At 41.7% G+C, this 12,596-nt stretch overlaps 1 protein-coding gene across 10 annotated transcripts in view; it reads left to right on the top strand.

The window, feature by feature from the left end:
• KIAA1217 (KIAA1217 ortholog) overlaps nt 1-12,596 on the top strand; it is a 345,281-nt gene that overhangs the window by 161,344 nt on the left and 171,341 nt on the right. For 8 of the 10 annotated variants that reach the window (XR_003993036.1, XM_030496766.1, XM_030496711.1 and 5 more), the window contains exons 1-2: nt 3,084-3,281; nt 8,319-8,605. Coding sequence is in view for 9 of the 10 variants with exons in the window: in XM_030496766.1 (XP_030352626.1) it covers nt 3,212-3,281; nt 8,319-8,605 (357 nt within the window). In the remaining variant the exon portion in view is untranslated. Of the gene's footprint in view, nt 1-3,083; nt 3,282-3,576; nt 3,633-8,318; nt 8,606-12,596 lie in introns of those variants that run through there. The other 2 variants (XM_030496702.1, XM_030496694.1) reach the window with 2 other exon arrangements.

Here is a 12,596-nt window from a genome sequence, read left to right as displayed (position 1 = left end):
TTTGACTAATTGAGCGCAGCCAGTATTTGTTAATTGTTCCTTTTACATACACAGTAAAACCAGAAGTGTTTAAGTTGCTCTGGGATGTTAATTTAAAACACAATTAGAACAGCATAACCTGTTAGCAATTATTCTCCATGCATTGTTTTGATATTGATGGGTCCAGATCTGAGCAGAGTAATTAAAAGGAACCACTGTTATTGTTGATCCCGCAGATAAACAAATGCTGATTGCATTCTGTGAACTTGTTAATCAAGTTTATTTAACTTGTCGTTGGTGATTCATCCCAGTGACTGCACTGGGGAGCTCTTTATTTGAGCCTAACAGTATAAAGTTCTGCCTGTCTCCAGTTTCTCAGCTGCTAAAGGAATTTCACTAATTCTTTTAAACAGACTTAGGTAACATCTTAAGAATGGCATTGTTACATATATGAATTAATCCCGTTTGGGACCAAGGACTTTTCCCTTAAAGTGAGGACATGCTTTTGAGACCTTGCTGTCCCCTGTCCTTAGCAGCCGCAGAGGTGATCATGTTTCCTCTGAGGCTGGGTGGGCTCTTTTGTTTGATTTTGGTGATACTGAAGCATGCCATGTTGAGCCTCACCTTTTGCCAATGCTCTTTAATCCTGTTCAAGAGACTACTTCTGCATCTGCAGATGTTCTAAGGTGACACCCACTTTTCAAGTCATGTGTCCACACCAAATAAACAATCTCTCTTAGATCTTCTCTGCATTTTGGGGATCCATGTTGCTGAGGCCCCTTGCCAGCATCAGCAATGCCATTTAGTATTAGTCTCAGCAGCGAGATCATCTTGTTTCCATGAAAGTGACAGTTTCAGACCAGGCTGGCACTATCTCAGGGGGCATCTGGCTGCTCACTAGGACACGTCCATGGGGGAGTCAAGAGACCAACTCTGTCTTGTGCTCTTGGCTGTGGAAACTAATGGTGCTGGCTAAAAGTAGGTATTTTAGCTTTAATGTTTGGTTTTTTTTCCTTAAACTAATTTTCTAAGGTGTTTCCCCCCCGGATGCAGGTAAAGCCTCCTAAGGGCTAGAGTACATTGACTTTGATCTGGGTACAAACTGTACTGATCTCCAGAACTAACCCTGGTTTTGCACAAGGCTGAAAAAGCACCTTCTTTTTAGGCATTTGTAGGCAAGTATGTTTTGTGCTTTTCATTGTGTTATTTCAGGATAAGGTATTTTTAAATGCCCTTAATTTCCTACCTCTCAGTTTCTGAGCCCTGTGTACAGGTGATGTTTTGGTACAGCTTTCATGTTGCTACTCCAGGCAACTGCACTGGCTTTCTCCTCCCATCAGGGGTTTCTGAGTTATTTTACACTTCTTGAAGTTGGTGATGTTCAGTGATCACTATTCCTGTAAGAGCCCTCTCCTCCTTCCAGCCGGCTGTGAACATAAGTTGAAGGAGGCCCATCATGCTTGTCCAGACTCTGGAAAACCTCAGTGTTAAAAGCACATTCCTCCATATCACAAAAGGCAACATCAGATAAGTGGGATGGCTGGCCATCACTTCTCCTAAAATAGTCCACAATCAGAATGAGCAGGAGTAACCAAAGGCCAGTAAAAACACTATTCTAAATACAATGTGTATCACACTGGTTCTTTTTTATATTACAGGGCAACTATAGGAGTATTCTGTTGGGAGCACTGTACTGCAGGCCTTAAATAGCAGTGCTAATGTTTAGATTGTATTTTCATCTTTTCTGTGTTTTCCATGCCAGATTTCTGGGACCTTTGCCAGGCTCCAAGACCATATAGAACAAATTGTTAAAAAGGAAAATAAATATCTCTTAAGTGCTAGAGAATAGGTATGTATGATATAATGAACAATAGTTTTGTTTGTTTATCAATCGTTAGTTGTAATTTACTCAAATGGATTTTCTGACTGGAAGGGGGAGGATTGGGGTAGGATTCTTCTTGAGCTTCTGTATTGAATTTATATACACACAAAACATTTCTGCATTCAATAATCTAAGTAGACAGGATGACATTTCTGCCAGATAGAAATGTAGAAGGAAATGTAGGGGAATTTTCCTAGCCTGTCTGGACTGGATAGTTGAGAGGTCATTGCAAGCAATTTAGCTGATGTTATATTGAAGTCAGAGTTGAAGACAGCTTGGAAGATCAGATTATGCGAGGTCTGTTTAAAGACATCCAAGATACTAACTGTTATCTGGTGTTGCAGTACAGGGTTGATTTAAATGAGAAATTGCCCATTTTCATTAATATCTCAGTTATGCTTTGTTCTTAACCTAATTCAGAAGTTGTCTGTGGATAAACTTTCTGGTCTTGGTGCTGTAACTCAACACTCAGTTTGTTCCACCATCTCTGGCTCTGAGTTATGATTTTGGTAGACTAATTCTGTCTGATATTCTCCACTAAATCAACACATGTGGCATCTGCTGGAATCTGTGGGATTTGATCTCATTTTTCTCAGCCACATTATTTTTTTGCCTTGCAGCCCGGTGGATCTATTGGAACTCGTGCAGGCTTCTGGCCTCTGATCTGCCAAAAGAGAATTAGTTATATGTTTCTATATGCTTTGCTACTGAGGCTTCAAAATCCCTCTTAACCCAAGTCCCTTCTTACATATTGCTACCATTCATTTTTATTGGCTTCAGTAAAGTTGAATTCCTGTATCTTGATTTTTTTTTTTTTTCACTCTAATTCATTCTCTGAGCAGCCCGAAAGAATTCAACAGAAAACAAAACCTCAAAGCGCTTATATAATGAATTACTTTTAAACTAGACGCTAAAACAGACAGAGGAGCATTTATCAGGAATGTTTGTGGGCTTGGTGGTTACGAGCTTAAAAAAATACTCGGTGGAAAGCCTTTTGTCCCATGACAGAGATTTAAAAGGGTACAGATTCGGATTCCAGCAGAGACTCAGGCCTGTAATCACGTTTGAAATGTTGCCTTTCATAAGGCTCGGCGGCTGCCGCGGGAAGAGAGACGGCTAGGGGCGAGCCGGCAGGAAAGCCCATCACCTGCTGGGGCCCCGGCCCGGGGGGGGCTCACCGCCCGCCGCCGCCGCCGTTCACACTGCCCCGGAGCCCGGTCCTGGTCCGCGGCGTGCGGCGGGGCGCCGGGGAGGGCAGAGCCTCGCTTCTCCTCTCAGGGACCGGCGCTGACAGCCCCGGCGCTGCGCCTTCCAAGTTGGAGAAGGGAGCCCGGGCGGTAGGCAGGGACAATGGAGGAAAAGGAAAGCCAGAAACTTGAGCTGTGCCGGGCTTGCTCAGCAGACAGCAGGCAGATGAAGGGTAAGTAAGAGAATCAGGCAAAGATGGAGTTGGAGATGGACCCCTCGTTGCTGCTTTTTATAACTGAAGGCAGAATGCATGGAAAAGGACTGAAAAAAGCATGTCTGTCTTGTGCTAATGGCTCCGGAGATTGCCCTAATACTTCGACTTTAAGAGTAACTTTCTCTTTACAGAGGTTTATGCCTAACCTCTAAAGCCGGGAGCACGCTACACCGCTGTCACAGAGGCAGGACACTGCCCGGGGCGCAGGGTGCTGCTCCCGCGGGGATGGGGGAAGAAATAAAGTCATGTCCCCTTTAAATATGCTGACGGCTTCACCTATGGCAGAGAAACAGCTCCTCTTTCACAAAAGTAGGTTTGAGCTCATCTTTTCCTCGGGGTGACTTTCAAAAGAGGGAAATTGTAGGGAGATTGTCACAGGGTTAGTGTACTCCGTGTGAAATCCGTTGGGTTTGGTTTGGAGCCAAGCCAAGACGTGATGAGCTGGTTTTCACGGCGGCTCAGCTATGGGGCGGTTGTACAATCACTGTTGCACTATCTGTTTTGTCTAAAAGTGAATGGAAACTATTTCCTGGTGAATTCTATGTGGGCTATTCCACTTGGAGCACGACGTTCAGGTAGCATGACAAACGCCTGATCTAATCTGTATCTGTTACAGTAGTTGTGGAGCACCTGTGGACATTCCTCGTTCATGTGCATTGTATTCCTCATAGGTACTTCAGAAAAAGTTGTGACAGTGCTTCTTTGAAACGAATAGTTCATGGTTGGGTACATGCAGTTTTAAAAGAAATCACACAAGTGTGTAATACCAGAAAATAGTGCACAGAGAACTTAGGAGAAAAGAGTACTTTTTCTTTTTTTTTTTTTTTTTTACTTGGGGGTTCATTAATTGCTTGATGCTCTATTGAATAATTTTCTACAAGTTAAAATCCTGGGCAGCGTGAGTCACGTGCATCTGTGTCTGTATATGTTTATGTTCGGTGGGATGGAAATCTTCACTTGAAGGGTATGTCTGAATAGGTGGGGGGAAAAAAAGCCTTCAGTAACATTTCTTCTGTATGGGCTGTATGAAGATGCCTGAGAGACTTGTGGAGCTGGAACAACAGAGGTCTGACCAGACCAATCCTATGATTCCCCCAAAGTTTGAATGCTGAAAGCTCATAATCAAATGTAGTAGTTTTGGCCCATATCCAAAATTTACATTTGAGAGTTCCTTGGAAAGAGACCCAATTGTAAAGACAGTGGAGTAAATTAGAAAGATTCCAAATAATCTCAAATTTACTGCTAGCATAAATATAACAGAGATGGGTTTGATGCATGCTGTTAAAATTATATTCTTTTTTTTAAACTTTAAGTATTGGATGTGGTTTGCTTCAGGGCTCAGTTTCATAGTATCAGTATGGGCGAAGTCCATACTTGTTCCTTTCTGAAATTATTTTGACAATGTTCTTCTCTCATGTCACCTGGGTTGCAAAACAGCGCTATTAGACTCTTCACAACATTTAAAGTAATGAAGCAAAGTGACTTTCCTGACCTTTGTAGACTTCATGGAGGGTGTGACTTAGAAGAATTGCATACCAGGACGTGTTGGAGGGCTGCTTTTTTTCTTTTTTTTGCCCTTTTTTTAAAAAATTTATTATTTTTCTTTTAATTTCTAGCTCACAGCAATTAATCCTTCATGATAATCTTCCTGATAATCCTAGGCATACCACTTCTACTCTGCAGACCTCGGCCTTTCCTGTAGCTACGCCCACTGTAGTAATTGGTGATGTTAAGAAATCCTGAAATTTGTGTTCAGATCAGAGAAGCAGCTCAAGTGTAAGGGTTACTCAAGCCCTGGGATAACTGAAACCCTCCCCTGTCAGTCAGCACGTCTTACTCTTTGTTGCCCTCTAGACTTGCTACTTTATTGAACACAAAGACCTTGAGCTTTTAGCTTCTGAATATGAGGGAGGCAAAGAAGGAGACAAGCTTATCTCACACCTCTGTGTTTTCCATTGGCTTCTCTTTACTCCTTTTCCAAGTAGGGTACTTGCATAATTTATCCTTTTGCTGCTCTTAGCCCTCTTCTGGGACCCATCACATGATCCTTCACACATTTCACAGTTATCTGTGGGGATTGATTTTCTTCACTTGGAAGATACGGAAAGTTTGCCCACGCTGTTATTAAAGCAACTCCAGGATCCAGGAAACTTCTCTCAAGTTTCTCCTCCCTGTAGCACTGTGGCACACACAGCAGCTGTGGAGCTTATATGCCCCAAGCTACGCAGCGGGGGTTTCACCATCCCAGCTTTCAACCTCCCCATCAAAGTCACTTGCCCCTTTCTGGGAGGTGGCCAAGGAAGATTTTTTTCAGCAATTACAAGGGGAAAGACCTTCAAACACAGAGAGTTTGGTTTGCAAAGAAAGTCACGTGCTGCTGTGCGCTGTAACACGGCCAGATCCTGCTGAATGCCCAGGTCAGCGTGCTGGCAAGACTAGCAATTAGCTTGCATGGTTTACATTCCTTTCTTTTCACTGCTATTTATACAGTATTTTCCAAATATATGAAAGAAAAATAAGAGAATTTTTTGATCTTTCTAATATAGTATAAGAAAAATAAATTATTTTTGATTCCTTCTCAAGGTTTCACCCAATAACAAATAGCGGTAAAACACTTTACTTGATATGTCTCTTTATGTTCCAAAAAATTAGCTTTCTTAACCTGTTGAAATGACTGAAGTGCAGAGTAGGGAAAGGCTTTACACGAGAGAGATTTAGGACCCGAAATACACATTCATGAGCTCTCAGTTGTTTGCCAGTGTAGGTTTACCTGCCTTCTTGAGGAAGTACCTGCCACCAATTCAGTGATTGAAACTGCCTCTGTGACCATACTTTAAGGGTTTATACCAAATTGCTGCAGTCAGTCACCCACGTTCACGCTGACTACCTCCAGCGCCAGGGAAATCCCTTATTTATGTCTGCTGCCTTTGTTCCATCCGCCTCAGGGATATAACCTCTGGGCTCTTGGTGCAACAAATTAAAGATGGTAAATTCCAGCCAGCCCCATCCCACCTCTTTTTCCTCTTGTGTAACATCCATTGAAAGGACTGTGCAGCTTTCAGAAATTAGTTTACTGCTTACAAGCAAAACTCTCCTTTTTGCCACTTTTCTCAAACCAGCGGAGTGTACCTGGCAGTCGGTGCTCTGAATTTTCAGGAATCAGTGGGGTTGGGTGTTTTTTAATTGAGTTGTGCTTGGGAAAGTTGTGTGCGTGTGTGTATGCATACATGTGAGGCTGCTGCTCTTAAGGTTTAACCAGGATTGTGCTTCTAAGAAGGTCTTAGAAGGAGCTGCAGAGATCACAGATGGCATTTTGAATCTGTGTGAGAGTAAAACTTCCCCTTGAACCAAACGCATTTCCAAAGTTGTGCGTGGATCTGTGCTCATTGAAGGATGGTGCCACCTGCAGTCTGGGCTCTTGTGTCTGGTTCTTCGTTCAGGATAGCTTTCCATGAATGTGGATGAGGGGGTGTTGTTGGTATTTTGGAGCCCTTGAGCGTTATAGGGAGCTTACAGAAAGATGCAAAGTCTTTGAGGACCTTCCAGGGCCCAGTCCTGTGAAATCCAAGGGAATTGGTTCCCCTTGTGAGTTGGTGGGACATTTCACCAGCAGCAGCTCCACTGACAGAGGATTTACTTTAGTACCAGGGCTTGGTGTTATGTGGGACTTGGCAGGCAATTGACAATGCACACCAGAAAGCTGAAAAATCCTCAGCATAAAATCTGGAGGCAAGTGGTAGGCAGGGTGTCAAACTGACTGACTGAAACATAAAAAGAAGTGAGTAGGTGCCTGTTTCCAAACAGCAGTGCCGTATAAATGGCAGCACGCGGGGGAGTCAGTTGGTAGGAGGATAAAGGGCTCCGAGGCAAAAAGTGTCAGATGGAGAGAAATAGAGATGCATTAAAAACACGTAGAGGAAGGAGCTTCCTGCTCCCGGGGAGGTGCTGTAAAGGGTTAACACTCGCAGGGACGTGTGAGGCTGCTTGGGAAAGATGGGGAAGGCCACATCAGCCACATCAGACTTGGAGAGGCCTTTTCAATGCTGCTTTCTTTTTTTTTTCCTTTCCTGACAAAGGAGTGAGGGATTTTTCAAAGGTATTAGGTAGCAAGGCTCCAGACTACACTTTTTCATGCACCAGAGGGTTCCTGTTACACAGTTACCTGAAGATAAGCCAATACTTACATACCTTCCCTGTCTGCCTATCTCTTCACAAATGTCATCATGGTCTTTGGTCTTAAAGTAGATTTTAAAGTTGTAAAATTTATCTGGTTTTTTTTTTTCTTCTTTTTTTTCATGTCGCACAAAACTTGCTTTTATGCAGTTTCTTAAGAAATGGTTTATTGAAAAAGTGATGTAGTATTTTCCAGCCTTCTGTCCTGAGACTTATAAAATCCAAGGGAGATCCGTGAAATTTAAAACCAGACCACAGTCAGAAATCAGGACAAAAGGCCTGGAAAACCCTCTTATTATTTCATAGGTGTTTCCGAGCATGTTGAAAACACACTGAAAAAAGATTAAGGATTACAAATCTGCTTTGTCAAAGTAATTATATCAGTTGATATCCTTAAGGATACTAGTTACAGGACCATTAAGTGTACTGCAGCCTATTGAACAAACCCGTTTCTTCTGGAGAGCATCCTGTAGATTTTAAAGGTCAGGGAATAAGGGCCCTATCAGATCTTCTTTTCAAGTCACATAGTGGTAAAGATGATATAAAAGGAACATCTATTGTAAGGATGCTCACTTTTCTGTGAGGCAGTACTGCAGTTGTGTGTTAAAAGTGTACAAGTACTGTGCATAGCTTATATAAGTGATTATTTCCGAGCCACTTCTTACAACATGTATATGCTTAATGATGCAGAATGTGCCATTGAATGCTACTAGACTTTTAAAAGAACCTAGCTTTTACATCAATAATTTTCATTTCTTACGAATGTGAATGTTGAGATTAAGTTCTTATAATACACTGTTCGGGTTTGTTTGTTTGTTTCAGACCAGGCAAAAACCAATTTGCATGTAACATCACTAGACGATGCAGAATGTCTGCGATCTAAAGAGCTCCTTTCGACCCCAAACAGTCACACTTCTTCTAATTCAAAGTCCACCCGCAACATCCCTCGAAGACATACAGTAGGTGGCCCTCGCAGTTCCAAAGAAATACTGGGAATGCAAACCTCGGAAATGGACAGGAAGAGAGAGGCTTTTCTTGAGCATCTGAAACAGAAATATCCCCACCATGCTACAGCAATAATGGGACACCAGGAAAGACTAAGAGATCAGGTATGAAAGTCAAATTCATATCTTGCTTGTTAAACAGTCCTTATAACTCGTACAAAATCAAGTGTTACCTCATTACAAAAGGTGAGAATGTAGCAAAGCATTAAACAGATTTTTTTGATGTAGCCAAAGATTCAGTTGCTCCCCTGAAATTTGGAGAAAAAATAATAAAAATGAAACTATTCAATATTACCTTATAATTGTTTGTTGAAACTGACATTTTTGAAGAGATTTTTTTCATTTCTTTTAGAGAATACACAGAGAAAGGGGTGAAGGTGAGACTCTTGATCTTAATATATGGTCTCCATCTACTTTTCACAGCTGAAGGGAAAATATGGAACAGCTGTTAACTTCTGTTACACTTTCAGTATTGGCACCACTGCCCGGCAGAAAAGAAAATATCTGTAGAGTGTGTCTGTCTGCTTTAGCTGATCCTGTTACCCTTTCATTTGCTTTCTTTTCTATTTTCGAGTCTTTTAATACAAACAGAACAGACTTGTCCACAGGTATCTGCCTCCTCTAGGCTGTTTTGACATCCACATTGGTCTGTCAGCAGCGTACCTTAAGGTGGTTTGCTTCTCACCTGCTCGCAATTGCTTTTCAGCAGCAAAAAGTAGTTGTAGGGTCAGAGGAGATGTGACATGCTGATGTATTTCTTAGAGCAGGTGAAAGCTGCCATCACATTGACCTTCTGAATTCAGAGAATGCCATGCAAGGATCTCTTCACAGCCTAACTCTGGGCTCTGTTTTTGGGTGCAATGTTAGAGTTTAATCTGTTCAGTTTTGCAGACAATATACCTTCTACTCCATAATTCATTTTTTTCCATCATCAGCCAGCAGAATTTAGAGTTCAGGCTCAAAAATCTTGTGCCCCTTTTTCTCTGTTTAACAAATGATTGACAGCAAACATTTTATGAATTTTTTTCCTTAGTGTTTTACAGTTATTTCAGCACTAACAGCAAATTAATTGTAAGCAAAGAATGAAAATAAGTTGGAAGAATATTGCAGTGTGTTAGGAGTTCTTACTGAATTTCTAGCCTCTTTTGAAGCCTTCCAAACCTTTGGAGATAAGACTGTTCTTACAGGTTCGGAAAGATTGTCATTTGGTGACTCCCCCCTACAAATTCTCTTTGACAGGGTCTCTAGTGATCCCAGGTGCTATCACTGACTCAGAACACAATGGCTAGAATCCATATGTATCCAACTAAAATTGCTGCAAGACTTCAGCTCTAACAAGGATGATCTATTCTTTATTCTTAAACAGCTTTCCTCCTTTCCTTTGAAAGTCTGGATTTTTTTTTTTTTTTTTTTTTTTTTTCCTCCCCACTTATGTCTTCCATGAACTTTAGTGACTGTGTGGAATGTGCTGGGTGGTGGATAAAGATAGCATACAAATTAAATAAAGGGGGTGGGAGGGGGGTGAAATCCAGAGATTAGATCTTTTAGAGTCATGTAAATATTTAGTTCCAGTGTTGCAGACACTGCAAACCCAGTTTGAACAGCCTACAGCATTACACCCTACACATTTTGTAATTTGAGCCTTTTCTGAAGGCAATAAATTACAGAAGGAATGCAGTAACTGTTCCTGCTATTTGTTTAAAATGTGTCATCCTTGCTAATTTATAGAGGGTAAAATTCATGCGAATGTCTCCTGCTTCTATTTTTTGATGATTAGACATGTATACTGTATATAATGAAGTTTTTTATAATTTAAGAAAAAAAACTTTAAAATTACTACTAGAGCATCAAACTATCTTTATTGGGAATGGGAAAAAACTGGAGACTCCATCCATTCAACATACCTTAAAAAAAAAAAAAAATAAACTGAACAGCAGCCACGTTAAGAATATGCAGAAATAAGTTATACCAGTTGATTGTAAGAAATTTGCTTAGTTGAAATGTAATGTATTAACAGTCTGGCTCATCAGATGTAGTAAGATTATTAGGTCACGGCATTACACTTCAGAGGGGGATCTTCTTACCAATTGTGTCTACGCGTTCACACACACGTATCTGTATTTTGTGAGTGCGTTTGTGTCTATACATATGTATCTCTGTGTATAGATACACATAGCTATGTGTATATATACACATCTATATGTGTGTGTATGTATTTATGTGTATGTATAATGCGTACTAACTTAGCTGCTCCATGAATAAGACCATAATGTAATTTTGCTTCGGAGGATGTGTGTGTGTTTAGCATACATACTTCCCCACCTTTATATATGTATGCGTAACAGTAGTATAGAGTAGGTACGTAGTGTATGTAACATACATATCACATATAAAATCTGTAAGATGTATGGGAAGACATGAATTAAAATGTCGTGATTTATTTTCCAGGTTCTTTTCCTCCCTTCTTATTTCTCCAGCTGCTCCAGTATCTGGGAAGTGGCAACATTATCCATGGTGGGAATTTCCCCTCTGTGGGTGATCTATCAAGGATAGTAACTAATGCAACACCATTTTCTAATCTCTATGTCAAATGGTACACCTCAAACATAAAACATCCCAGTATTTACAGTCAGGAGGTAGCCCCTTGGTTATCATATAATTTGTCTTCCAGGTTGCTTTAAGCCACATCAGGTCCATAAACCACAAAAATGGGCCAGAAAATCAAGATTGGTTGGTAATTGTCTCTTTTGTGGACTTTCTTCTCTCTTCTGTTTTAACCATCAGTGTCTGAGTATGGCACACTGACCCGTGGTTTGCAGAAAATACTTGGTGTTGTCAGATTGTACTGTATCAACCTTCTCCAGCAAGGTCAGATCTGAATGCTGTCCATATCTTGCACTATGTATTAATGGTTTCCTCCAGGCTTCATTTATTCAGATAAACCCCTCCCTGGATGTGCCTCCTGAGGACCCATTCTTACTCTTGATAACCTGCTACAAATCAGAATTACAATCATGGCCAGGTAAAATGCCAGCAGGGATTACTGATGATTAACTAACGTGGTGACCTGAAACCTCCCAGCTGTGCACACAGATCATCCCTCATCCACCCCGCAGCTTTGTTGCCCTGTTTGTGGTATCTTACTTTGTAAAGGAAAGCTCTCGGAGACAGGGACTGTCTTTATTTGCACAAGGGCCTTGGGATACTGCCACAAGGCAAATAACCTGCAGCTGAGCTGGTCTGTGTGGTAAATTGGGGCATGAATTTGCAGCAGCTGGGGAGGTGCAGGTGTGCCATGCCTTGTGAGCCCCAGAATGCCCACAGGAGAATGCAGCACCTCATGGTCACAGCTCTGTGACCTGCAGCCTCACGCTGCCCGTTTTACCCCCCTGCAGAACAGTCCTGCAGATGGGCACCAGAGATCACTCCACCTGGGAGCCTGGAAAGCCAAGGAACTAAATCCTTTTTTATTGGTAATGCAAGTTTCGGCAGGAGCTTTGGATGCCTTGCCTCTGCCAAGGCTGTCTAGTCTGCATTAAAGACAGCAAAGCACTAATGTAATCCCCAGGAAAGTTAGAAAAAAAAGGAAGGAGGAAAACAGTCTCTGTCTGCTGACGTTTGAGATGGTGTGATCATCTGCTGCTGAGCTCATGGCAGGACATGGTCACCTGCTTGGGGGGGGTTGACTCCAATCAGTAGAGAAGGAAAAAGCAGGAACAAGTGTAAAAGCAAGGATGAAAAAAAGTTAGCAATTAAGAGGTTAAAATACTAACCTGGCCATGGGAGGGGGGTAGTCCCTACCATGAACCTGTTTTACAAGTCACCTCGCTAAAAAAACAAAGCTTTCTGAGGGGCAGAGAGCAAAAATGAGTGTGTAGAAGTTTTTACAGAGCTGGAGCTTATGAGCATGCCTTAGGAAAATGAACTGGAAGATGTTTGCCACAGCTTGCTTTTGTTGTTGTTTGACTAGGAAAGACACTGGGAGAAGTGGAAGGGTCAGGAACAGCTCTAGTGGTTCACCCAGTGCTCTGTGAAGAACAAATTTGTTGGCAAATGAAATCCAATTTCCATCAATTTATAGAAACAACAACCCTTC

The sequence above is a fragment of the Strigops habroptila genome, chromosome 1, assembly GCF_004027225.2.
Source record: "Strigops habroptila isolate Jane chromosome 1, bStrHab1.2.pri, whole genome shotgun sequence".
NCBI classification, from domain to species: domain Eukaryota; kingdom Metazoa; phylum Chordata; class Aves; order Psittaciformes; family Psittacidae; genus Strigops; species Strigops habroptila.
The sequence above is the reverse complement of the archived record's forward strand: the minus strand, read 5'-3'. Positions and strand labels throughout refer to the sequence as shown.